At 51.5% G+C, this 26,546-nt stretch overlaps 2 protein-coding genes across 4 annotated transcripts in view; both read right to left on the reverse strand.

Annotated features, from left to right (window-relative positions):
* Positions 1-1,012: 1,012 nt before the first annotated feature.
* On the reverse strand, positions 1,013-7,532 carry KCNK16 (potassium two pore domain channel subfamily K member 16). The gene is made up of 5 exons (XM_007972718.3): positions 7,158-7,532; positions 3,872-3,986; positions 2,627-2,793; positions 1,625-1,790; positions 1,013-1,286 (listed from the first exon to the last, which is right to left on the reverse strand). The coding sequence occupies exons 1-5, from the start codon at positions 7,368-7,370 to the stop codon at positions 1,063-1,065; spliced, it is 885 nt and encodes a 294-aa protein (XP_007970909.1). The 5' UTR covers positions 7,371-7,532; the 3' UTR covers positions 1,013-1,062.
* A 12,307-nt stretch (positions 7,533-19,839) lies between these two features.
* Positions 19,840-26,546, reverse strand: part of KIF6 (kinesin family member 6) — a 392,212-nt gene continuing 385,505 nt past the window's right edge. For 2 of the 3 annotated variants that reach the window (XM_007972706.3, XM_007972713.3), the window contains one exon: positions 19,840-20,215. In XM_007972706.3, coding sequence (XP_007970897.3) covers positions 20,199-20,215 — 17 coding nt within the window. In that variant the 3' untranslated portion in view covers positions 19,840-20,198. The remainder of the gene's footprint in view (positions 20,216-26,546) is intronic. The other variant, XM_038006040.2, reaches the window with a different exon arrangement.

Below are 26,546 nucleotides of genomic sequence, written 5' to 3' on the forward strand. Positions count from 1 at the left end.
GGTGCGCGCTTGCTGTGGGATGGTGGGAGAGGCAAAGGCCAAAGTTTCCAGGCTTCTGGATGGAGTGGTCTAAATCTCTCCTTCTGGTCAGGGATGTTGCAATCTGGCAGGGGAAAGGCCAGATCTGGATAATGCATTCCTGAGAGAGGCCAGACGTTCATGGACCTCACTTTCTGGAAGGATCCTGGGATCTGCTGGCTCTCTGGCTTCCCAGGGGGTGTCTGGAAAGGCTCTTGAGAAGGCAGGAGCCCAGGGGAGTGATGAAGTTAAGGGGGTGGCCTGTGAGGGTCAGGGGAGGCCACGTCCAGGAAAGTGGGTGGGACACCCAAGAGGTCCTAAGCCTTGTTCACAGACAGCCCTGGGGAGCCGGCGAGCTTTGAGAGGCAGCTCGCCTGCCCCTCGGCTGAGAGCTTCCTGAGGGCAGAGATCCTCTTTTCACTAAGATTGTTCCAAAGTCTCTGCCCAGCTCTCCCCTCTCTTTGATGCTCCCTGCAGCCATCCCATGGGCTCTCATCAACCCCGGGGCTATTCCTATCATAGCGTTTTGGGCACTGTGTTGGGGCTGCCTCTTTGCTTGTCTAGCAACTAAAGGCATATCAAGGGCAGGCACGTCCACTGCTGTATCCCCAGACCCTGGCATAGACCCTGGCTCAGCACCTGGCACATAGTAGGGGCTTGGCAAATGCACTGTGCAGGTATCAAATGAGGCAAAAGTAAAGTCATCCTTTGTTTGTGTAAGGTCTCTCAGAAGGGGGCATGGGGAGGACAATGGAAATCTGGCCACTCTTCCAGGCTACCTTTGGGTGGAAGGCTGTGGCAGGGGCTCTGGGACAAGGGTGCACCTCTCCAGCCACACATGTCTTTAATCCTATTTCATATCTCCTCTCTGTTACTTTCTTGGACATACCTGTCTCCTTTCTCTCTTGGGAGAGCTCCTGAGACCAGCCCTGGCTGAGAAGTGAGGGGGTTGGGAGAGGAGAAGGCAGGGCTGGAAATCCAGAGAGCAGATAGGGTGGGACTGAGGAGGATGAAAGGGGTTTCTGGGCCCCCCCACTGGGGGCCTCATGCAGAGATGGGGATCTTCTGAGGTCTGGGGAGCCCACTGGGGTCAGGGGCTACCCCGTCCTTCATGCCGAGGCCCCTACTGAGCAGCCAGAGCTGGCAGCATCTGTGCAGAAGCAGGGGGCCCAGTGGGAGGATCAGCGCCAGCCACGCCAGGCCAAGGAGGATCCAGATGGCTGCCAGGCTCCGGTACACTGAGATATAATGCTTGCTGGGGTCTGTGCCTGCCAGGGAAGGGAATGGCATCAATGCCAGGGATCTCAGGGCACAACCACCTCTAGTTTCCATAGGGACCCTCACTAGCCAGGATGCTCTCTCCCTCTTCCTCATAGAAGGAACAGCAGTGGAGGTAGGTCTCTGCGGGGTGGTGATGGGTCCTAGACCAGAAACTTCTGAGAATGTTGCTTAGAATCCACAGTAGCCCCAGAAATCATTGGTTTGGCTCCCTTGAATGGCCAGGCGCTATCTTATCCTCAATAGTTGTCCTCAGCTGACATCTCTCCGTCCCCCAAATCCCAGTGGGCCCCCTCACCCTGAGATAATGTGACTGTTTTGTTCTCACCAACAACATAGTCCCCGAAGCCAATGGTGCTGAGAGTGATGAAAGCAAAGTAGAAGCCCTCGCTGAAGCTCCAGCCCTCCACATGGCTGAAGACCATAGGTGGGAAGATGAGAATGACCAGCGTCCCCAGGGTCAGGAACAGAGCCAGGCCCAGGACTTGCAGTACCTGTGAGGGAAGGAGTTGGCCCCTGAGTCCACTTGAAAGTCTCCAGGATTGTATGAAGTTGGGGGGAGTCTGGGGTAAACTTGGGAATGGGACTGGGCCATAGCTAGGCCCCTTCCCTGCCCTGCAGACCCTTGAGTGGAGGTTGTAGCTACGTGTGCATGACCTTGTCCCACCCAGGGAAAGATTTGGGCAGAGGGATTGCATTAGTGGGCCAAGGAGCGATTTGGAGACCCATCTGGGCTTGGGGATCACACTTGAACAGGCTCCCTGGGGACTCAGATCTGGAACAGAAAAGTATCATTGAACTGTCTGAGTGCCTCTGGCCTTGCAAGCGGCTGGCCAAGGGTGGGCACTGGGGGCACGCTGGGCAGCCTGCAGAGCTTGTTTGCTACTGCACAAAAGGATGTTGGAGTTCTGTGATGACCTTGAAGATGTGCTGCAGAGATCCCCCACTCAAAGGAGGACGATAGGCCAGCTGCCACCTCTTCAGGGTGTTCAGCTGCAGGGAACCTCCTGGCCAGGGGGCATACCCTTCTTGGGAAGGCCACACCCAGTGCCTGACTGAGGCAGGTATGAAAGTCTGGCTGGTTCCACCCACTGTGGGACAACTCTGACAGCTCGCACATGCTGTAGAGCTCCTTGAGGCCAAGCCTTTGTAGAGCACGCATAGAAATCCAGCTCCCCACTCTGCCCAACCCTGCCTTCACCCTTCCTCTTTCATAGGCATCTACCCCTAACACCATGCACGCCAAACTCCATCTCAGCATCGGCTTCTGGAGGACTCCATTTGCAACAGATCTGTCATAGCAGGCCTGTAAGGGAGTTAGGGGGCATACCTGGGAGCGTCTGGGCCGGTCCTCCCATCTCTCAATGGTGGCCAGGTGGGCACGCAGCCCTGTGCCCAGGTGGTTCAGGAAGATCACGTTAAGCGGGATGCCCAACAGGGCATAGAAGACACAGAAGACCTGACCTGCCTCTGTGCTGGGTGCCAGGTTCCCATATCCTGCAAGGAAAGGGGGACATGTGCAAATATGGAGACTCCAGAATGCCCTCTGTTCCTCTTCCCCAGACTCTAGCTGAGGTTTGTCTGCCACCACTTCTGGGGGCGAGAAGGGGAAGCTCCCCTGTTCCCTTGAACTCTGCTGGAATGATTTTTATTTATAGGACTCCTGCTCATCTTTGAAGGCCCATCTCAAATGACCCTGCCTCCATGCAGCCCTCCTGACTGCCACGCTCCTTCTCCCTACTGGGTGTGGTTCCCCATAGTGTTTTATGTTATTGCTATGTAATTATCGACTTTGTCTTCTATTATTGTTTTTTTTTGTGTGTGTGTATTTATGGTGTTCCTCTTTGTTGGACTGGAAGTTCCTTGCGGGCTGAGCCTGGGTCTGATCCAAGTTTGTATCTCCCACCCCCAACTCCATCACTCTGCCTGGAATGTTGCCTGAGTTCTAGGAAAGTATGTGGAATTGGACTTAGCTGAATGGATAGGGTAGACCTGGATCTGGCGGTTTCTTCCTTGGGGTGGGATGGAGTGAGTTTTCTGGCCAAGGGGGTGTAGCAGCTGCTGTCAGTGCCCTGTTCCCTCAGAACACACAAAATACCACCTGCAGCTTTGGTGGACAGTTCCTATATACAAATCACCCCCTGCTCCCAGTTTCTGCACATTTCTCTCTACCTGAGAGATTCTTCTGGCCGAAGGAGTGTGCTTGGTCTATGGGAAGTTTCAAAATGCTGGGGGACTAATATACTCAAGACCAGCTCTCAACCTTTGAGGGCAGGAGTTGGTAGCTAAATGGCTCTTCATTCTTGTCCCTCGTTGGACCATTCTGAGGATGGGCTCCATCTAGCCTTTCAGAGGGTCCCAAGCAGAAATGAGCCCAGTTACCCAAGCCAGTAATCTGCTCATTAATGCAAATTTCATTGCCGCCTTCTCCCTACTGTTTCACTTACCCACTCCCTCCCTGGGCTTCCTGAATCATCATCTAGACACACCACATCCTTGCCTCAGCATCTGCTTTTGGGGAGCCCAAACTAAGACAGGAGTCTTGGGGAAGCTCTTCTCTACCCCAGCCCTTTACCTATGGTGGTGACGACTGTGCCTGCGAAGAAGAAACTGCTGCCAAAGTCCCAGTTGCTGGGGTTGGTGGAGTTGCCTTTGGGGTTCACACCTTTCACCCAGGCTTCCATGATGACCTGTGGGGGGTGGCATGGCAGGGGAGGAAGAAGGAGCTGATGGTTACTGGGCACCAGTTGTTGCCATGCTCTTGGCAGCATGCTTCTGTGTCATCTAATCTAATGATACTCTTAGATGATATTGTTCCCATTTCATGGAAAAAGGAAATGAAGGCTCAGAGTGGCTAAGTGACCTGTGCAAGGTGACTGGACTCCAACTGCAGTGTCTGTTCCACTGGCCAGGGCTGACTAAGGTGTAGACTGCAAGCATGGGCTGGGGCGGGAGATGGGCCTGAGGGGTGAGGTGGATGATACTCAGGGAGGGGTCCCGTGGGAGATGCTGCTGGTGGCCAGAAGGATGGCACGCACATCAGCTGTTAGAACAATGGGAGGATTTCAGGTTGGGTGTGTCTGGAAGAGATTGCTGGGGAACACAGGGTTTAGGGATCGTAGGGAAGCCATGGGCTGCCTGCCATGAAGCCAGTGGTGGGACAGAGAACCCTGTGTTTCCTACTTGTCCAGGTGAGTGGGCACCCTTGCTCTTTGCTGCTCTCTAGTGAGCCCCAGTCCTTGCCTATGGGAGAAAGTCCAACAGAGGCTAGGACAAAGGTGGCGCGTGTGAGAGTGTGTGTGTGTGTTTGGTGGTTTATATGTGATGTGTTGTATGCATGTGTTGTGCATGGCAACTGTATGTTGCACATGTGTGTATGTTTGTCTGTGTGTGTTGCATGTGTTTTTACAGGACCCAAACCTTTGCAGACTCAAGCCTACAACACCTCCCCCCACCGCCCCACCGCTGACAACCTCCAGTCCCTGGGCCCAGGCCCCTTGGAGAATGGGCAGGGCTGTCTCCTCCCCTCTCCCCTGTAGTTGTAGATTGTCCCAGAGCAGCAGCACAGCCTTGCCATTTGTTGAAGAGCCCCAAAGGCAGGAGGAAGCCAGGGACACAACAGTTCTGGCTTCCAAATCCTATGGGAACCGGTTCCCGCTGGCTGGGTGGGTGTGCTTAGCTCAGGGCTGGGGTGGCCCTGGTGGGCCAAGCCAGTCAGGGCATCCGCGGTCACAGGCTGTCTGCTTCTCCTCACTTTGACGGGAACTGGCCTCTTAAGATGTGGACTTTGGCTTCCCTCTCTTTCCCACACTCACAAAGTGGCCAGGGCCCAACATTCCCGAACATGCTGGCTCTCTGGAGCCCCTCACTCTTGGGAGGCAGTACTCTAGTCCTGGGCCGTCCCCCGCTGCCAGCCTGCGGCCCTCATCCTGCTGAGGGTGCTGAGTGCCGGTGGCCGGATGTAGGCGGCCGCGGGTTCTTGACTTCCCAGTTCTGTGAACCTGGGCAAGCAGTGTTTCCTCACGGAGGTAATTTTTAATACTGCTTTTAATACTAATTACTTAACTTGCCCTGTGTGTGTGAGAGTTCAACAGGAATGTGTCTTCTTCCAGAATCTCACCCCAGCGTTCTTCTGCCGCCCAGCTCAACTGCCCCTGGCAAGGAAGGTTCTCTTCCGAGGCTGAGGACTCTCAGGGAAAGGGATGTCCTGTCTTCCCTGGGGAGGCCCCCAGGGCTAATCAGTGGCAACCCCTTCAGGGCTGCAATTAAGAGAATAGCCTCCCTTCTTCTTGGTTTATGGAACAAGTTAGGTCACAGCTACCCACCCTTCCCACGCCCTCCAGCTTGGCTCTCACCTCCAATGCGGAGCTAAGGGAGGAGGAGGTTTCAGCTTCTCCAGGGCCTCTGCCTTACTCCCAGGGTTTTGGGAGGCCCCTGAACTGCTCTGAACCCTGATGTGGTACGATGGCCCCCCAACTTTGACTAACCTTATCCATCAGGGAGAAGAGAGTAAAACCTGAAGCTGGAGGCCTCATTTCCTGGCCTGTCACAGCTACAGAACGTTCTCTCTGACCACCCAGGCCACGCATCATCTTCTAGGCCAGCTGTTCTCAGTCTTGAGGGGCTTCAACATCACCTGGAGGGCTTGTTGACACACAGCCTGCAGGACCCATCCCTGAAGTTCCTGAGTTAGCAGGTGCGGAGTGCGGCCTGACATCGCCAGTTCTAACAGGCTCCCAGGTGATGCTGATTCTGGTCCCGGGACTACACTTTGAGAACTGCTGCTTCAGGCTACATCCTGCCCCCAACACTTACACTAATTTGTGCCGCGAAGACCCAGGTCTCCAGAGCCAGAGGCCTGAGAGTGAGTGCTGTCTCTACCAGTAGCCGTGCAGCCTTGGCCAGCATATTCTACCTCAGTTCCCATCTACAAACTGGAGATAGAGATTGTGATAGGTAATGATGAGAAAATACCTGTAACACACTCAGTGTCAGCGGATGAGTGGATCATGATTGGATTAAGCTGGTCGTGAAGACCGTGTTTCCCACTGTTTTAGGCACATTGTAAGAGCTTAGTAAATGCCAGTTATCAAGGTGATTCGGCACTTGCTCTGTTCCTTTGCAGGGGCTGTTGTCACTCGCTCCAGCGCCTGTTTCAGATGCGTTCACCTCCCTCCACAACACGTGGTTTTGCCTTGTTTCTGGGAAAGAGGAAAGCAGAAAGGACCCAGGCAGGGGGTGACCCACTCTGTTACCAAGAGAAAGCCCCATCTGGGTGCAGTGCTGGTAAGCTCGGTCACCTTGGCCATTGCCCACCAAACCCAACTCCAGGTGCAGACAGGCCAGGAAAGGCCAGCTTGGTGGTGGCTGCCCCTGGCGTTTATCTGTGTCTCCCACCTGCAGCCCTCTGCCCAGGGCTATGAGCTGAGGAGAGGGCAGAAGGACCCGCAGCCCTGGAGTTGGGGAAGGGGAAGTATGAAAGTGTGGGAGGAGGAAATTTGGACAGTGCTGATAACACTGACATATAGTTCCCATTCATCCAGCAAGTGACAGCTTAGAGAGTGCTTTTAATCTGCTGTCAAATGTCTGCAGTATAGATAGGGCTATTCTCGTTGCCTTATAGATGAGGCTATTTGGGTCTAGAGAGGTTAAGTGACCTGTTCAAGGTCACACATCAATCCAGTTGTAGACCTGGGGCCAGAATCCAGGACTAGATCTCACCAGGCTCTCTGTTCCCACCACACTCTGCTTCCACATGGGGCATTAGTCCCTGGGTGAGGACTCTGGATCTGCCACAGGAACCCCTATTCCACCAACCTTCCCAAGCCTCTCCATCCCCATCCCACATCACTCCCCTTCACCTGCACAAACTGCTCCAGGGCCCACTGGTCCAGGCAGGTGTAGTTCTCCAGGAAGCGCAGCTTCTCCAACTGAAAGTGGTACCTGGACTGAGCCTCCGCCTGCCTCTCTAGCAGCTGGAAGATGGTGGCACCGAGCAGCAGGTAGCAGACATAGACCAGCAGCAGAGGCAGCACCCGGCCACCCCAGCAGCTGCAGAGCCCAGCATTGGGCATGCTGTGGCCAGGACCCTGCCAGGGCCGTGGGGCTGGCTATGGGGGAGAGGTGGGAAACAGGTGAGGAGTAAGCACCTAGGGACCTGTGCCCAGGCTGCTGCCTGCCCTGCCCTCCTCCTCGGCGCGGGTGTCTGGAGGCTGGGGAGACTGTTTGAACAGTGCGGCTCAGCTTGGCTGCACTAAGTGCTATGCTGTGAGTGCAAACAGGCTGGCCATCCCCTCCCGGCCTTTGTTTCCATGGACAGCAGCAAGTCAGTGTCCTGGACCCTTCAAAGAGACCCACCAGGTTCTCCTGAGTGCTTCATGTCTTTCCTGCCTCCAACTTGGATGGATGTTTCTGGGCTAAGCCAGATAGGTGTGCTCACTCTGTCCAGGCCCCAATGGGCTCTCTCGGCAGCCCCCAGCATCTTCGCCCTTGAAGGCTGTAAGCCCCCAGCTTAGGAGCTGGGACTAGATCAGAATGGGCGCGAATAAACCTTCTACTCAGTTGCCTTGGCTACAGGATGGGGCAGGAGAATTGACCTGCCTATTGGGGGAACCTCAGGATGCGTAAACTGCGCAACAAATCAGGGCAAAGTAAATAGACAGGTGATTGTCTGGCTCAGCCCGATGGTAAGAGTGTCAGGGTTGATTCTGCTGATAAATTGGATATATTGGTTTTATAACTTTTGCTAATTTGTCTTGCATGAAGCCCTCTAGTGGGTTACCTTCAGAGGATATGTCGGTGAAATATATGTGTGAATTAGAAAGAAACTAGAAGTATATCCTGATCCTGGGATGGTACCAGTGGCTCTCTCTGAGTGGATGGAATTGAGGGTGCTTTTCTTTCTCTTTGCCTGTGTATGTGTGTGTGTGTGTGTGGTGTGTGCACATGCTTGTTCATATACATGTATAACAGCTTTATTGAGATATAATTCACATGCTGTATCATCCACACATTTCAAGTGTGCAATTCAATGGTTTTCAGTCTATTCACAGAGTCTTCAAGGTTCAGCCTTGTTGCTACATGTAACAGTCCTTCTTCCTTCTTTCTGGCTGAGTAATATTTCGTTGTGTGGCTATAACACATCTGTTTATCCATTTGATTTCTAGTTGATGGACATTTGGGTTGTCTCTGTTTCCTTCTTTTAAGAATAAAGCAGCTATGAACCTCTGTGTACAAGCTTTTCTGTGGACCTATGTTTGCATTACTCACAGGTACAAACCTAGGAGTAGAATTTCTGGATTATCTGGCCACTCTGTGTTGAACTTTTTGAGGAACTGCCAGGCTATTTTCCAAAGTGGCTAAACCGTTTTATATTCCCACTAGCCCAGGGCGAGGATTCCGATTTCTCTGCTGTGTTTTCTGCTGTTTCCTTTAATGAGCTGTGGCTGCAGACACTGTGAGTTGCGTGCTGAGTATCCTTTTCCTCCTTCCCAGGTAGCAGAACCCCGACTTTGTAAGTGTCAACCCCAGGCAATGGAGCATAATTGGTCTAAGTCATCGAGCTAATCTTGCTCCCCTCTGTCTCAGTCCCTGAGAGCAGTGAAGTCACTGAAGACCCATAAGACAGTGGGCAAGAGGGCCAGACTGAGGAGAAAGCCAAACAGGACACCACAGTCCCAGCCTCAGCCTGGTTCCTGGGAGCCCTGGCAGGTGAAGTGCATCCCGGTGAGTCCCAGCAGGGGAGCTGGGCCTTCATATTCCCACATTAGTCTGTCACTCATGCATTTCTGGCTTTGTGCACGTGCAGGCAAAATGGCTCCAGGAGCTTGTGGAGAGCCCCAGGTGCAGGCTAGGTCACTGGAAGAAAAACACATTAAAACCTGGGGAGGAGGCCTGAGGGTCTCCCACTTTCCCAAGCTCCCTTGCAGCTGGGGCTGGCCACGTACCCAGGTCCAGCCATGATTGGGCAGAGGTGGCTGTGGAGGTTTGGGCAAAATTGTTGTCTCTTGACAAAGGGTTCAGCTGCAGCTGGCCCCACATTTCTCCCTCTTTCTGTCTGGACCTGCTGAGTCATCTTGTGTCCCTGAAGGAAAGGTCATGGGCACTGCAAAGACACTGGACCAATTCCTGCACACACCTCTCTAGATTTCTTTTTTTATTAAAAACATAAACCTTATTTGTTTCAGCCACCATTAGGTATTCTCTTACTTCCCAATTGTTATTTTTGTTGTTGTTGTTTGTTTGTTTGTTCTGAGATGGAGTCTCACTCTGTAACCTAGCCTGGAGTGCAGTGGTGTGATCTCAGCTCACTGCAACCTCCACTTCCCGGGTTCAAGCAATTCTCCTGCCTCAGCCTCCTGAGTAGCTGGGATTACAGTTGCACACCACCAAGAACGTCCCGACGCAGTGACAAGCCTGCAGGCTTTCGTCTATGCTGTGGCTTAGACATGGCCGTGTCTGGGGGTGGTGTGATGGAGCCCACCTTCTCTGGAATTCTGCTGCTTCTGGAATCCTCTGAGGCCATCTGGGGATCTCTGAAGTGGTTCTGAGCAAGCCCCATCTCGCATGGTTCCGGAGCTTTCCCAGACAGCACCTTGTTGGGATGTGGGGTTGTCTTGGAGGGAGAAGGAAGCATCTGGACTCAGATGGGGCAACAGAGTGCTGGCACTCATTTCTACTACAGATGCACTAGCTCCTGGCTTAAGCAAGGGTTAGAATTATATCTGAAAGGCAGTGTGAGAGTCAAACCCTATTTGATTGCCCTGGAGAAACTCAATACATGGAGAGCTCTCTCATGTATCATTTAGAAAGCTCATCCGTGGATGTCTGCAGGGCTTCAAGCAGGACTGAGCAACTCTGTAGCACTGAGTATCTTCAAGCAGTCTGGACGCAGTCCGCAGGTAATGACGGTTGTTCTAAGGGGGATGGAAATGAAGGAAAAGAGAATGGACTATCTGCATGGGAGAAGGGGGTGAACGTAGTGGGCCACAGGGATGTCTGAGGTGGGCTGGGGTAGAGGGAGGGATGAATCAGCCATCAAGGTGCCCTCCCTCCCTCAGGTCCTGGGCAGGAAGTGGTACCAGACTCACTGTGGGCGGACACTCCATTCAGTTACGAATGCTCTGTTGGGAACCTACTGTGTGCTGGGACTATCTGTTGAGACTCTACCATGTTCTGGCAAAGTCAGCCGGCGCAGCTTCCTCCTGCCTTTCCTGGCTCTTTCTCTGCACTGCTGCCTCTCTACTCTCTTCTGGTTGCACCCTCACATCTCCCTCTTACATCAGTTTTTCAAAACCACCCAAGCCCAACAAGACTTCACATGGCTGGGGTTTAGGATAGAGTCTTTCTCAGAAGCATGTTCGGTTTAATGGGGGACTTCTGAAAACCCTAGGGCCACAATAGCCACAGAAAGGGCAACATCATGGTGGACTTTGGGGGAGATCTCAGCTCAAGAGGCCCACAGAGCTCTCTGCACCAGAGAGGACGTTCCCATCCTGCCTCCCTCGCTTCCTGCCTTAACTCGCTCTACACACACTGACTGAGTGCCCTCCATGTGCTGGGACCTGATTCAGCTACTCTTCCTAGTCCACTGTGGTCCTCTGAGGTCAGCACTTGGCCAAGATTAGGAGAAAAACAGCAGGGCTGCAGGGACCTCCCTGTCCAACATCTCCCTACGTGAGCACCACTCTGCTGTGGGCTTTGGGTGGACACAAGGCATGATTTACAATCCCTTTCAGGGAATTATTGCTGCTAATGGGCAGAGCCAATTTATGCTTCCCAAGGGGGAGGGCAAAATCAATTAATGGAGAGCCTGACATGGCCAGGCCTGATGACAGAGTGTGGCCTGACATCCGGAGGTGATAAGGGACTTTCTGAGGCTGAACTAATAAGGAGATTGGGGAAAAAGAAGAAAAACAACACCCCCTCCCCATCTGCCCAATCGATTCAGTGTACAATGGGTAGAGAATGCAGAGTAAACAGAGCAGCTGGGCACGAGCCTCTTTCCATCTGAATGAGCCCCGAGATAAGGACAGGACAGGCCGCCCATCCCACCATCCAACATAGGTATTCACTGTGGAGCCCCTCAATAGACACATATCCATATGGGTGAAAAAGGACACTTTCCAAACTAGAATGCAGGGGAGAAGATAAGGCCCTCCTGCCCCAGGTGCGTGCCTTGTAGTAGATAGGGCAAGTGGAGACAGCACTGGTTTTAGATGCCACCTCCCTAACTGTGCCCCCTAAATAGTTTGCACCACGTGGCTGGAGCAGCAAGCTTTGGATGTGGGAACCTGGGCTCCCGGAGTCTCCCCACAGCATCCTATATGGAGGCGGCAGTGGCGCGGGTGTGTAGGGGTCTTTGTGTGCCCTCGTGAGTATGATCTCAGAGGTGGGCCAGCTCGTGCTGTGACCAGCAGACAGACCAGGGAAAGCTGAAGCGTGATTCAAGGTAAAGCCTTGAAACAAACAAACAAACAAACACACCTGTTACTAATTTTGTTCAGAAATTACATCTTTCTTTTTTTTAAGGAACAGGATTCCTCTCACACATGAAATCTTTGCCAGAGCCCCGGTCTGAAGCCTAGTTAAGAGTGGAGCTGCGGTTGAAGTGGGGGAAGAGGGCTCCCATTTCCACCAGCCCAGAGAGCGGGATTTCAAGAGCCCTTACCCATAATTCTGAAATGGACGCCTTTGTCTAAGTTGGACTTCCCTCAGCGCGGGTCCTGAGACATAATGCGGGTGTGCATGGTTCATCCGGGACGTGACCCCAGGATGCGCAAACAGGGGAGTGGGGAATGGAAGGCAGTTGATTCAGGGTGTGTTTTTGCACAGGTGACTGTTACGGGCAACTGGGTCCCCATCCTGTGCAGAACACGCTGTAGAGTTGTCCCACAGAGTGGCAAGGAAGCTGGGGTGTTTATCTACCTACACTTGTCCCTCATTAATTGAGGATTGCTCCTGGGGAGGTTAACTCCTGCACTGCCAGCCTGCCCTGCTTGTGGGCTGAGAGCACTCCTGTGGCCAGAGAGTCCCTGTGCGTAGAAAGATGCAGGTGCTTAGGACAGAATGCTACTGGTGTAGATGGAGACATTCCACGAATGCTGCACGTGACCTCCAGGCAGGCTGGGGGGATCCGGCAGGGCACTGACACTGTCTGTCACAGGCTTTAGTTCTCCATCCCTTTGTCTGGGTCACTGTGGTAAGTGTTGCAGGGAAATTGCTCTTCTGTGAACCTTAATGGAGGGGTGGGTGGTCAGCTTGTCCTGGCATATTAGGCCAATGCCCTTGGAAGCATGACAAGAGTGGGAAGACCATACCTGCATCTCTTGATGGCCACTCAAATTGAAGAAAGAAAGATATTTTATTTATTTATTTATTTATTTATTTATTTATTTATTTATTTATTTATTTTGAGACAGAGTCTCGCTCTGTCGCCCATGCTGGAGTGCAGTGGCGCAATCTTGGCTCACTGCAACTTCCGCCTCCCGGGTTTAAGCAGTTCTCTGCCTCAGCCTCCCAAGTAGCTGGAATTATAGGTGCCCGCCACCACGCCCAGCTAATTTTTGTATTTTAAGTAGAGACAGGGTTTCACTATCTTGGCCAGGGTGGTCTTGAACTCCTGACCTCATGATCCACCTGCCTCAGCCTCACAGGCGTGAGCCACCGCACCCGGTCACGAAAGATATTGTTAAAATATCTGCTAGACATCCTGTTAACGAATCTCCCTACATCCCCTCACCTCTCAGACTATAAGAAAAACCCAGAGTTTTGAGAGTCATTGGAGCTGCAGCAGCAGGAGGCCTGGGCTGCTGTGAGCTAGGATGTGGATGAGGAGTGCGGCTGAGACAGGGAGGAGCAGAGCGTCCCCAGGGCCTGGGAGAGATACTGAGCCCGGAAACCAGAGGGGAGAGGGGGCCAGTTGCTCTTGGTGTGTGAGGGTCCTGGCAAATATTTTTTTGTGGATGGACCCCTGTGTGTATAAACAATTTGATGAAAAAAAATTTAGTACCAAATTCGTGAGCCCATGTGAGGTATAATGACTGATTTGTGTAGATTTAGAATAATGACAGAGAAGAGGCACTTCGGTATTTGTTTATTGTCTAATTGGTTCACATGACGGTTCTTTGCCCTGTGGTGGACTGTTAAGAGTCCCTCAAATCAGCATGTTAGCACAGGTCTGGTGGCCCAATCCCAGGTAGTACCATGAAAGAAATGCCACACCAGCCAGCAGGAATGATCTACTCCTCAGGCTGCTTTCCTGGAACCAGGGACTGACTAGGGAGCCCTAAAACAGCTTCACAGGCATGAGTCCTAGAGCACCTTGGGACATCTGGTCAACCCTGTGCAGGCACTGGAGAGCTTCCTGAAAGAAGAAAAGGGAACTGAGACCCACATGAGGCCTGGACTGTGTTAGGGGTGGCCTGCATGGATGATGCCGTTGGTCATGGCTTGTCCCAGCACCAGAGGGAGACTTAGAAAGTCTCTAGCAAAGCACATCAAAGCACAGGTTCCCCCAAAAACATGGGGCTAAAGGCAGGGGGACTGCTTGCCTCAGTCTAAGGACAGAGATGGAAAAGGCAAACCCAGGAGATATTTCAGAGAAAAGATAACAACAGCATCCCCCACTTGGGGCCAGAAGGGGATGGGTGCTGGCCTGGGGAGGGGCTGCCTTCCCGAGATCAGGAGCTGAGGGAATGGAAAGAACTGGCGTGCTTCTTGCTCTTTGCTGAGTTCCCGCTCAGTGTGGGTGAAACTGGCTCAGCCCTGCTGGCTGGCACGGGGCCATGGAAAACCCAAATAAAGCAGTTAACTCTGAAAAGGTTGCTGCTTCCTCCTATTCTTTGAGAGATGCATCCAGGGCTACACTCAGAGGCCACTTTTCGCAAGGTGAGGTGGAGCTTGTATTCAAGGAAACACTGCTTTTCCCTCCCATATTTAACACATATGTTTTCAACTTCCAACATTCACAGCCAACCTCTCTACACCTGCTCTGCCTCAGAGCCCTGGCAGTCCCTGGACATGTGTTATGGAAGGAACGCTGTCTCCCTCACATGCTCACATGGCCAAAATCCCCACAAGTCCCCTTTTTCCAAGCTCCACATCCTATGCCTCTTCCCATCACCCAATACCTAACCTGCCACCTTTGTCCTAAGTTTCCCTTCCCTGCTTCTCTCTTTGCACCTTGCCGGGTTCTCACACTCCCACCCATCTTGACAGTGAGTCCAAGCCCATCCTACCCCACCCCGAACTCCTCCTCCTTCTTTTTTTGAGACAGGGTCTTGCTCTGTCACCCAGGCTGGAGCACAGTGGCATGATCACAGCTCACTGCAGCCTTAACCTCCTGGGTTCAAGGGATCCTCCCACCTCAGCCTCCCAAGTAGCTGGGACTACAGGTGCTTGCTACCATGCCCAGCTAACCCCAACTCCTTCTTTATCAGATTGTCTTGCTTACTTGCTTATTGTCTGTCTCCTATTTTTTTTTTTTTTTTTTTTTTTTTTCAGAGAAGGAGTCTTGCTCTTGTTGTGAGACTCCAGGCTGGAGTGCAGTGGCACGATCTCAGCTCACTGCAACCTCTGCCTCCTGGGTTCAAGCGATTCTCCTGCCTCAGCCTCCAGAGTAGCTGGGATTACAGGTGCGCACCACCACACCTAGCTAATTTTTGTATTTTTACTAGAGACGGGGTTTTGCCATGTTGGCCAGGTTGGTCTTGAACTCCTGACCTCATGATCCACCCACCTCAGTCTCCCAAAGTGTTGGGATTACAGGCGTGAGCCACCATGCCTGATTTGTCCCTCTCCTTCATTAGAATGTAGGTTCCAAGAATGCTGGCACTTTCTCTGTCTCTGTCACCTCTGACTCTGTCACCTCTGAATCCTCAGAACTTAGCACAATGGATGGCACATCCTTGTCAAAACAATGACCAGATGAATGAGCCATGTTTATGTTTAAGGAATTACAAGGAGCATTTTTCTGCCTAGATTTGAAACACACACCCATTGCATTTTAAAAATGTTTCTGTCTATTTACTCTATCAACTGTGCCACGCCTGGGGCTATTTCTATTTCTTTTTTCTTTTCTTTTTTTTTCTGAGACAGAGTTTCGCTCTTATTGCCCAAGCTGGAGTGCAATGACACAATCTCGGCTCACTGCAAACTCTGCCTCCTGGGCTCAAGCGATTCTCCTGCCTCAGCCTCTGAGTAGCTGGGATTACAGGCATGCACCACCATGCCCGGCTACTTTTTGTATTTTTAGTAGAGATGGGGTTTCACCATGTTGAATAGGCTGGTCTCAAACTCCTGACCTCAGGTGATCCTCCTGCCTTGGCCTCTTAAAGTGCTGGGATTACAGGCGTGAGCCACCACACCCGGCCTCTATTTCTATTGATTGTTTTTCTCCTCTTATGGCCCATATTTTCCTGCTTCTTTGCATGCCTGATTATTTTTTTTTTTTTTGAGACGGAGTCTCGCTCTGTCGCCCAGGCTGGAGTGCAGTGGCGCAATCTCGGCTCACTGCAAGCTCCGCCTCCCGGGTTCACGCCATTCTCCTACCTCAGCCTCCCGAGTAGCTGGGACTACAGGTGCCCGCCACTGCGCCCGGCTAATTTTTTTTTTCTATTTTTTAGTAGAGACGGGGTTTCACCATGGTCTCGATCTCCTGACCTTGTGATCCGCCCGCCTTGGCCTCCCAAAGTGCTGGGATTACAGGCGTGAGCCACCGTGCCCGACTGCCTGATTATTTTTTAATGAACACCAGACATTGTGGATTCTATATTGTTGGATGCTGGTTTCTTTTTGGTTTGTTTTTCATATTCCTTTAGATATTTTTGAGCTTTGTTTTGGGACTCAGTGAAGTTACTTGGAAACTTACTGGAAACAATTTGACTCCTTTGGGGCTGGCTTTTTAAGCTTTGTTAGGTGGGATCAGAGCAATCTATCATCTAGGACTAATTTGGCCCCACTTCTGAGGCAGTACCTTCTGTGTCTCTATACAATGACCGTTTTGGGAGGAGGTGTCTCCACTCTGGCTGTTGGAAACATGAACTCTTCCCAACCCAGTGTTATCTCAGGAAATTATTCCACCTGTTCCTTCCTGTCGGTTCTTTCCCCTGCCTGGGGTAATTTCCTCACATGAAGATGTTGATCGGTAGTTAGCTGAAGACCCAAGGGTAACCCTCTGAAGATCTCCAGAGCATGCTCTCTCTTTCTCTCTCTTTTTTCTCCTCTCTCTCTCTCCTTCTCTCTCTCTTATCCCTGGGACTCTGCCTTGCAAATTTAAGCCACTTTGTCCTCCCTGGATTCCCAGTTCCATTTCCTCAACTCAGGCAAACCACTGGGCTCTACCTGATTCCCCCTTCCTGGGCTGCAGCCTGAAAACTCACTGCAGGCAGTAAGTTGGAACAATCATAGGGCCCCCCTCACTTGTTTCCCTTCTCTTGGGGATCAATCATACCCTATATTGCTTGTTTTCCAATGGCTGAAAACCATTGCTTTGTATAAAGGATTTTGTCTCATTTTTAGTCATTTAAAGCAGGAGGGTAAATCAAGTCCTTGTTGCTTCATCATGGCTGTAGGTGGCGGTCCTGCTTTTCCATATACAGGATGCTCTCAGTGCCTTTCCACAGGCTGTATGGTGAGACAATGAACTCTGGACTGATGTACTCTCTCTGGGTTGCAATTTCTGTGCCAGTCTGCTATTGCTACAATTAATGCTATATAACAAACCACTCTAAACCTCAGCGGTTTATGACAAGCAGCATATATTCTCATACTAATAGGTCTTTGGGTGAGCCATAGTTCAGCTGATCTGGGCTGGGCTTGCCTAGGAAGCTCTGCTCCAGGCTGTAGACTGGGCTCAGGTCTGCTCTCTGGATGTTCCAGGCTGAAAGGGCAGCAGCTACCCAGGGCATGTTCATCCTAAGAGAGATCACCGGAGCAAGAGGCAAGCTAAACCATGCGAGCACAATTCAGGCCTCTGCCTGCATCACGTTTGCCAACATCACATTAGTCAAAGTGGGCCATGACAAAGCTTTGGATGTGTAATTCTATTCTGGTGGTGAAGAATTAAAATGACATATTCAGTATACCACAGTATCTCTATCTGCTTTCTAAAAATCTTTTTTAGCAAGATCTGAGCAAGCTACATTTTAACCTCCCTCCTCCAACCTCCTTCCACCCCACTTCCTGTCAAGGGATTGGTAGAGCCAGTTGAATTCTAGCAGGGTCTGGGCTGGAGTCACTGGCTAGGCTGCTTTCCAAAAAATGTTTTTGAAAACTCTACATTTTGGCCTAGAGTGAACTCAGATACTTCTTGTCATCCATGGCTCCACTGAGCCCAGGTGGATTGCTGGAAAGTCTTCAAAACGTTGAATCAATTTCTCCCATTTGCAGAGGCCAGTGAACTTTGGGAAGGTGCACTGCCGTCAAGCACGTGTTTCCATTGGGAGGGGATGTTCGGAGCAAAAGGCTCCTTGGTCAGTTGCTGCACACACTTTGCATATGGTCTGGACACCAGTGGCCCCAGATCCCAGGTAGTGCGTTTTTCTGTCTTCATTTCCTTTCCTGTCTTAGTGATTGCTCCAGGAGGCTGGCTCACACCCCGCTGGGGCCACGCCACGCATCTCTGTCAATAAGGCCTTTGGATCCAGGGGATGATGTCTCAGTGGGAGATCTAATGTCAGAAGACTCTGGCAGGGTATGGTGGCTCATGCCTGCAATCCCAGCACTTTGGGAGGCCAAGGCAGGAGGATTGCTTGAGGCCAGGAATTTGAGACTAGCCTGAGCCACATAGTGAGACCCTGTCTCTACAAAAAATTTAAAATGAGCTAAGTGTGGTGGTGCGTGCCTATAGTCCCAGAAACTTTGGAGTTTGGGACTCCAAAGGTGAGAGGATCACTTGAGCCCAGGAGTTGAAAGCTACAGTGAGCTATGGTTGCACCGCTGCACCCTAGCCTGGCTGACAGAGTGAGGCCCCCATCTCAAAAAATAAATAAAAGAAAATTAAAAAGTCAGTGGACTGTACCCAGCTCTAGAGGACTGAGGGCACTAAGGCATGCCAAGAATACTGCTGCTGCTACACAGGAGACTGGGGCAAATGCCATGCCATCTTCGGGGCTCCTGAGAGAGAGAGAGAGAGAGAGAGAGAGAGTGTGTGTGTGTGTGCATTTACATGTGTGTTCCATGGACTCTTGGGGAGGCTTCTAGAATAGAATTTGGTCTTCCTCTGGTTCTACAGACTTTACAGAGGATTAACTATGTTCCACTGAACTGTGAGGGCAAGGAGTGGACCAGAGATGCTGGCCCCTGTCCCGATGGGATTCAATGAAAGCCAGGGGAAGTCAGAGTGACATTAGCCTGAGAAACACATCTGGGTTCTGGCTCATCTACTCATGAACTGAAGGACTGTTTACTGAACGGTGACTCTGGGCTTGGGACACAGCAATGAGCAATACCAACAGGTCCCTGTTGCATTGGAGCTTTTAGTATTATGGGGGGCTGCAGGTATTACAAAAATAGGCAAGTTCAGAAGGATAATATGTCAGATAGTGATGGAGAAGAAAATGGTAAAATGGGATAGGGGATAACTAGGAGGTGACTCGAGATGGAGTGGTCAGCGGAAGCCCCTGAAGAGGGGATATTTGTCACTAATTAGCGTAGAACAGCAAGCCGAGACTCCCCTTCACTTGGCTCTTCTAACTGTATAAACCAGGGGTGTGGATTAGAGGAGCTCGATGGGCCTGCCTAGCTTAGAAATGTAATGGTTTTATCTCCTCCCACATGATCCTGTTACCCAATCCTAAAAAAGGAAAAAGAAAATCAAGCCAATTATACTATATTACCTCTCCGCTCCCCCTCCAGGATCACCAGGTCCTATATTTATAGGACAGAGACACCGGGAGCAGTGGACAAGCACTTTTATGCAGTCAGCTTCATTTTCAGGTGCCGCTCCTGCTCACCCTCCGCTGCCCCTCCCTGGCTGCAGCTGGGTTGGATCCCCCTGGCCCAGGGGGCAGTTCTTCAAGCACCTCCTTGAGGGCTGCCCGCCTTCCCTTAGATCTGTCATGGAAAGGGTCCATGGAGACAAGACCCCCAGGCAGCTATGTTTTTCCCTGTGGAAACGGGAAGTGTTGGCCCAAATCCTGCAAGGCCCCAAGTGGCTGGGTGAAGGTTGTGAGGTCCAAGGTACACACACTGCCCTCTCTCGAGCTCTCAGCAGAACCCCCAGGAGCTGCCTGCTGTTCTCTGGGTGCTATGATGTCCTTAGACCCTGCAGGGCAGATGGCTCCCTGGAGACACAGCTGTTCAGGCACTGCCTCCAGGTCATCCTGGCCAAGAGGCTGATGGTGAAAGATGTGGTCTGGGGATCAGGATTGGCCTTCAGGATGCCCTGCGTTCCACTGCCTTGTCTGTGGCTGGGACATCCTGCCTGGACCTGTCATGGCCATTTCTGGGCTTCCAAACCAGAGCATGGGCCAAGGGAGAGAGCTGGCAAACTGCTAAAAATAAAAATATTCCCCCCACATTCCATTGGTGTGAGCTTCCTCTGACATTATACTATGACGGTGTATTTCATATTCTCAAAAGTTTATAATGATCTACACGAAACATCACTGCAACAGTGAGCTGAAGCCCTCACTCTGCCCCAGCACTCTGGCATTGCCTGGCCCTGCCAGCAGCTCCAGCAACCACAGGACGGATGTCATGGTCAGCCCCGGCCCCAACATCTTGGTGGCCTCCAGGACAGTATCCTTAAAGAAACACAGCCCCCTCCATGGGAATCAAAGTCACTAGTTGCTCCCAGCAGCTCATAGTTCACTTCTGAAGCCAGGGCAAGTGAGGGGCGCTGCCTTCATCTATACTTCATTCTTGCGGGCATAATGCATGGCTGGATACTTCCTGGAAATTCAATTGCTTCCCAAACCTGAAAGGGAGACAGGATGCTTTTGGTTAGGCTGTGCATGCCGACACTGACTTTTCCCAGGATTGAATTGGGAGGAGGGGAGGCCACCGGCCACTGCCCCTGGGTCTTGGGCACTGCATCTGTGTCTTGCCTCCCAGGAACTGCATTTATACCCCAAGCTCTGAAGAAAGAGGCCCCCTTTGCCCTTTGCAGAAGCTCCACCTCCCTAGCCTGAGACTGACACCTGTTTTCCTACCCTACGGTTTTCTTTTCTTTCCCCCCTTTTTTTTTTTAAAGACAGAGTCTTACTCTGTTGCCTAGGCTAGAGTCTTGTCTTTTCTTTTCCCTCCCTCCCTCTCCCTCCCTTCCTTCCTTCCTTGTCTCTTTCTTTTCTTTCCCCTCCCTCCCTCCTTCCTTCCTTCCTTCCTTCCTTCCTTCCTTCCTTCCTTCCTTCCTTCCTTCCTTCCTTCCTTCCTTCCTTCTTTCTTTCCTTCTTTCTTGACAGAGTCTTGCTCTGTTACCCAGGCTGGAGTGCAGTGGCACAATCTCGGCTCACTGCAACCTCTGCCTCCTGGGTTCAAGTGATTCTCCCACCTCAGCCTCCCACGTATCTGGAATTACAGGCACCCACCACCACGTTTGGCTAATTTTTGTATTTTTACTAGAGATGGGGTTTCACCATGTTGTCCAGGCTGTTCTCAAACTCCTGAGCTCAACTCCACCTGGGCTTCCCAAAGTGCTGGAATTATAAGCATGAGCCACCACACCTGGACAACCCCACAGTTTTCACTGATGCTCCTACCTAACCCCCAGAGAGGTTCTCTCTTTGCTTTTTGCTCCAGATATTAATTATATTCCAGGATGGCTCCTCCTGACCACATGGCCCCTATCCTGTCACCTCCCATGGCTGGGCATGGAGAGGGTTCTCTGGATTGAGAACCAGGGCCCTTGAGTTCTAGCCAGGACTCAACCCACGGTGTGACTTTAGGCAAGTCATGTCAGTTCTCTGGGCCTCACATTTCTCTTTGCTAGAGCAGGTGAGATACCTGGAAAAAGCATGGTGGCTTCTCGCTCCACAAAGTGTGGTCCCTGGACCAGCAGTGCTGGCATCTCCAGGGAGCTTGTTAAGAAAGGCAGAGTCTAAGACATGGTCCACCCTGGACTTACTGGATCAGAATCTACAGTTTGACAAAACCTGTCGATTCATTAGCACATTAAAGGGTGAGAAGAACTGGTAAGAGTGATATGTAGTTATTTTGCTTAAAGTTTGGCTAATAAGAGCAAGAGAGAATTTCTGAGATTCTTGGATGAAGTAATAAATACAATGTTTAAAAGAATTGCAGTGGACAGAGAGACCGAGGGGTGAAGCTGGTCAGGGAACAGGTGAGCAGGCAGCTGCAGCCCTCCAGGTGTGGCCACAGGAACCTGGTGGTGGGTGACGAGTGTGGGCTTGGTTGGCTTGATATTGCTGAAGAAGAATGGGTAATTCTTGGTGATACACTGAATGTCCAGCTAGTACAGAGGAAGAGATTGGAAATAATTCACGGCTGTGAGGCCTTGGTCCTTCGGTTCTAATTCTGTGTGCAAGATCTCTGGCTGGCCTTGCTGTTTAATTAAACAAATATGGTCCTTATTTTTAAGACATTCCAACCTGTCCTAATTGAATCCTAGAATGGGAAGTAAGAAGACAAGGTACACCGGAGCCTATGATGGTCATGTGTTCCTGTCACTCTGGACTTGTGGTTCCCAGCTCTGCTACACGATGGAAATCTCTGGAGAATCTCTAGAAATCCTGGTGCCCAGACCACAGCCCAGAACCATTAAGTCAGGATCGCTGGGGTGGGTCCAGGTGGTTATGAGGCATGGCCAGGGCTGACACTCACTGCTTTTGTCTCTCTAGTACAAGGACTGGCAGGGCAAGAGCTGGGGGCCTGTGGGCACGTGGCTGCTGATGAGATCTGGGGTCTGATGTTTCTGCTGCACTGTTGAAATGCAGCCTGGGCCAGTGAACGCTGCCGGTGGTAAGGAGCGTGGAGTCTGAGCCATCTCCCACCCAGATGATCTCTGAGCCCCTCACACACTTTCATGCAGTAATGACGGGGTGGGTGGGGTGGGGCCTAGGAAGAAATGCTACAGAATAGGGCTGAGAACACGCTCTGCTCCAAGACATAGTTCCTTACATGCACAGACCTCAACACAAAAGGCACCATTTACAGCTCATTCACTTTATGGACCCCAGTTAAGTGATGAAGCTCTGTCTATATTGGGATTTTGATTACTGTGGGTTCCCAGAATGGAGGGCATGCTACAGATACACCATTAAAAAAAAAATCACACCTCATGGTGTTGGGCCAGCTCTCACCACAGAGGCCACTTCCCTGCTAACAATTCCTTGGTGCTTGGGCGTTGATGAGGGACTTTGATGGATATTATCTGGGGAAGGATCAGAGCCTGGGCAAGGGAGGAATCTGTACATGACAGACAGTGAGAGGGAGGCTTGGGGAGGTGACCTGCCCAGTGTCACGCAGAGCGGAGATGGCCTGGGAATTTCCGCCTTTTCCCTCCCAGTTCGGGGCTCTTTCTCTTTCCCTGGGAGGGTTTCTGAACACAGAAGAGAGCTGGAGAGTTTCTCCCAGTGGGCTGGAGGGCTGGGAGAGGCAGGACCTCTTCCTAACACCTCTTGGAGAAGACAGACTCATGGTTATGGGGGTCACACCACGGTTCCTTTCCAGCTGGGAATACTTCCAAACTCAGCGATTAAGCAAGATTAAAAACAAAAAGACCCTCTAGAAAGGGGTTAACCTCATTTCCTCAGTGTAAAAACTGTCCTTGGCAGTTGGAAACGGCAGAGTTGACTCCACGGATGACTGATGCCCCTTACGGGGGTTATATACCTGTCCACACGTGCCCCTGGCAGGGATTTAAACTTTCCATGCTGTTCCATGCATCCTAAATCAAGTAGATCCATCCTGGCCCTTGGTGAAGCCTAAGAGCTGGCGAGGCTTATGTTAAATTGCCCTCTCTGGGCTCCTGCTCCCGGGCTGACAGTCACAAATTCCCCTTAATGAGCACTCCTGAAGTAACCACGGCAGCGCTGTGTGCTAAATTAAGATTCGAGAGCCCAGGCAGGGAGACGGAGGTGTTTGCTTTGGCTGAGAAGGTGCCTGGGCCCCGGCCTGTGTGTTTGCCTGGGTGCCCTGATAAGTGGGCTGCATATTAAGTGCCACATGGTGGGACCAGAACCATCTGCTGTGTGTCCTGAGAGGTCACGCCTGCTGGCCCTTTGGGACCTGGTGGCAGAGGGACCCGGTGTCAACCTGTCTTTGGCTTCCTTTGTGGCCCTGTCGTCACTGAAAAGCCAGAAGGAATATTCTTCCTTTCGGAATAAAAATTGAGCCGTGGAAGTTTTGTTTGCTTTGATGAATTACTTCCAGGCTGCTGTTGTTTGGAGAGCAAAGCACCACAGCTGCAGGGCGGGTAGAGGCTGCGGTCACTCCCCTCCCGTCAATGCTGGTTCCTGTTCCTGAGGCCGAGAGAACTCCTGACAGCAGGGTGGGCACATCTTGGTAGATGCAGTTTTTCAAGACAGTGTGGCCCAGTGGGGAGAGAGCAGAAAACCTGGGTTATGCTGGCTCTGCCATTTATCAGCTGTGTAACCTTGGGCAAGTGATTCAATCTCTGTGTGCCTCAGTTTCCTCACCTGTCAATAGGGGATCATAATCTTGGCCCTGCATGCCTTACAGGAGCGTTAAGAGCATCAAATGAAACAATAAAAAATGAAAACATTCATAAATGGTAATTTTCCCTAGATATTTTAATAAAAGTGCCTGCCCTTCAATCCAGCTCTCCGCACTGCCTGGGGACAGTGTTAGCAGGAGGACCCCACTCTGACAGGGACCCGGACTTCTGCCTCTTCTGTTTGGAGACAGTTAGATGATCACATCTCTCTTGTATGTACAAAAGCTTAGTTAACATAACTTAAAGACATTGCTTGCTTGTAGGCTTCTCAAGGGGAGGAATGATGGTCGGTTTCTATGGATTTGGTACAGGGGAAGGGATATCCCAGCTCCAAAGGATATCCTGCATATCCAAGCCTTCCTCCACTTGCGCCCCGGACACCATCCCCTCTACTTTCTCAAGGAAGTTTTCCCTGCAGCTCTGCTCCCCTCTCCCACTGTAGCTTCAATTTCCCTCCTCTGCATGTTTCAGCACATGAGCAAGTCTTTACAGGACCCCTTTACAACACGTGAAACATCCCTCTGGGCTCCTGCTTCCCTTTAGCTCCAGCTCCAGTTCTCTGCTCCTGTCAATGCTCAACCCCCTGGAGGAGTTGTATCTGCTCACTGCCTCAGCCTCTTTCCCTTCCATCCTCTTGCCAGTCCCCTGGCTAAATAGCGCTTGTCCATGACCACCCTGACATGCAAAATGACCTGTGGTCCACATTCCATCCTGCCACACTCTACTGGCCCGTCTCTCCTTGGAGCTTGTGTTTCTCCAGCTTGTGCCTGAGGCCACACTCACTCATCTGCTGTTCCTCCTTGCACCCTGCAGTGCCTTCTCAGCATCTCTGCTTCCTCTCTCTCTGCAACTGTTGGAGAGCCCCAGGGGGCTGTTCTCAGCAATTTGAATACTTCCATCTCTGCTCTTCAGAGGACATTGTACTCAGTCCTGTGGCTTCAGACACCATCCAGACATGACGACTTGCCTATTTCTTTTTCTAGCTTAGACTTTCTGTCTGAGCTCCACTCATGCTCACCTGTCTACTCGTCACCTCCTCTTGGACATCAAACATCATCTGAAACTTCAAACGGGGTAGCCAGAAGTCTCCATCCCTCCAGATCCTTGCCTCTGATGGCCATGCTTCCCTGCCTTTATCATTTCAGTAAATGGCACTGCCATTCTCTTAGCTGCTCAGATCAAAAGCCCAGGAGGTGCCCTGACTCTCCTCTTTCTCTTGCATCTCACATTCAGTCTACCAGTGAGTCCAAGCCACAATCATCCCTTGCTGGCACTTTCATGGTAGCCTGGCAACTGGTCTGCCCTTGGCCCCTACAATCTACACTACATATGACAAAGTGAGCTTTTTAAAGCATCAATCACATCATGTCACTCCATGGTTAAAATTCTTCAGTGGGCTTCCACTGTACCCAGAATAAAATCCAAATCTCTTTCCTCTGTGCATAAGGCTGGTGTGACTTGGTCCTTGTGCTCTTGCTCCCTGCCCTCCAGTCACTCTGGTCTCCTTCCCACCTTGTGGCCAAGAAACGCTTTCCCTTCAGGCTTCTCGCTTTCCACTCTGTCTGCTAGGACTGTGCATTCCCAGAATGTGGTGTGCCTGCTCCATTCTCATGATGCAGCTGTCAGTTTAAAGTTCTCTTCTCCGGTGAGGCCTCCCCAACCTACCCAGCAAAAAGCAGTCTTCCCAGTTACTGTCTACTACATTACATAGCTTAGTTATTTCATAGCACTTATTAGCCCCTCAAATGATCTCACTTATTTGTTGATGTGTTCATTGTCTGTCTCCTTCCTCCCCCTAGAATGTCAGTTTCTCACCTGCTGGGCTCTGTCTTGTTCTCTGCTGTAGCCCCAGCACTAGTAGTAGCTGGCATAAGAAGACACCCAACACATACAGTGTTTGCTGACTGATTGGCTGTTCATTGCTGTTCAGTGCCTGATACATATCATCAGAGTATTTGGGGCATAGATGGGGACTTGGAGATCACTGAATCCAGTCTTCTTTTTTAGACAAGGAAACTGAGAATGAGACAAGATCACAGCAGAGCTGGGCTGTCCCAGGCCTAAGAAAGGACCTGACAGTGGTGCTGAGGTTGCCGGTCCTAGTTTTGAAGAGAGGATAGTAAGGAAGCAGGCTGGTGGCCAAGCAAGGCGAGGACAGCAGGACCAAGGCCGGCTCTCAGCTGAGGTGCTCCGTCCATGCACAAATCTTTTCCTTCCCAAACTGCACATGGTTGGTGGAGAAGCTGAGTGCAGGCCCCGCAGGGCAGGCATCAGTCATTATATATCCAATCTGCGGGCCAATACCATCACGGCGGGGGCGCCTTTCTGGCAATGTGAAGGCAATGTGAAGCCTGCCTAGTAGCCTTTGGGTTAAGGGGAGGAGACTAAGACAAAACGCAGGCCTGGGGTAAGGGGCCCTGGGGCTTGCCCTGTGGGTGTGTGGGGGATGGAAGGCAGAAAGAGAAAAGGCCCATCCACCGCAGATGGGAGATGGGCAGCTGCCAAGAGGACGGGACTGGGGGTGGAGGGGGCAATGATGCAGGCCAAGAAGAGCCTTATTCTCTTCCTGCTGTGTGACACGCCACACTTACTTCCTCTGTGACTGTTACGTGTC

This window comes from Chlorocebus sabaeus, chromosome 17 (assembly GCF_047675955.1).
Source record: "Chlorocebus sabaeus isolate Y175 chromosome 17, mChlSab1.0.hap1, whole genome shotgun sequence".
NCBI lineage: Eukaryota > Metazoa > Chordata > Mammalia > Primates > Cercopithecidae > Chlorocebus > Chlorocebus sabaeus.

Coding starts and splice junctions, on each gene's coding strand:
- KCNK16 (XM_007972718.3), bottom strand. CDS start 7,370: ATGCCCAATGCTGGGCTCTGCAGCTGCTGGGGTGGCCGGGTGCTGCCT. Junction 3,987..7,157: donor CCCTGGAGCAGTTTGTGCAG/GTGAAGGGGAGT, acceptor CACCCCCCACAG/GTCATCATGGAAGCCTGGGT. Junction 1,287..1,624: donor CTTCGGGGACTATGTTGTTG/GTGAGAACAAAA, acceptor CTTCCCTGGCAG/GCACAGACCCCAGCAAGCAT.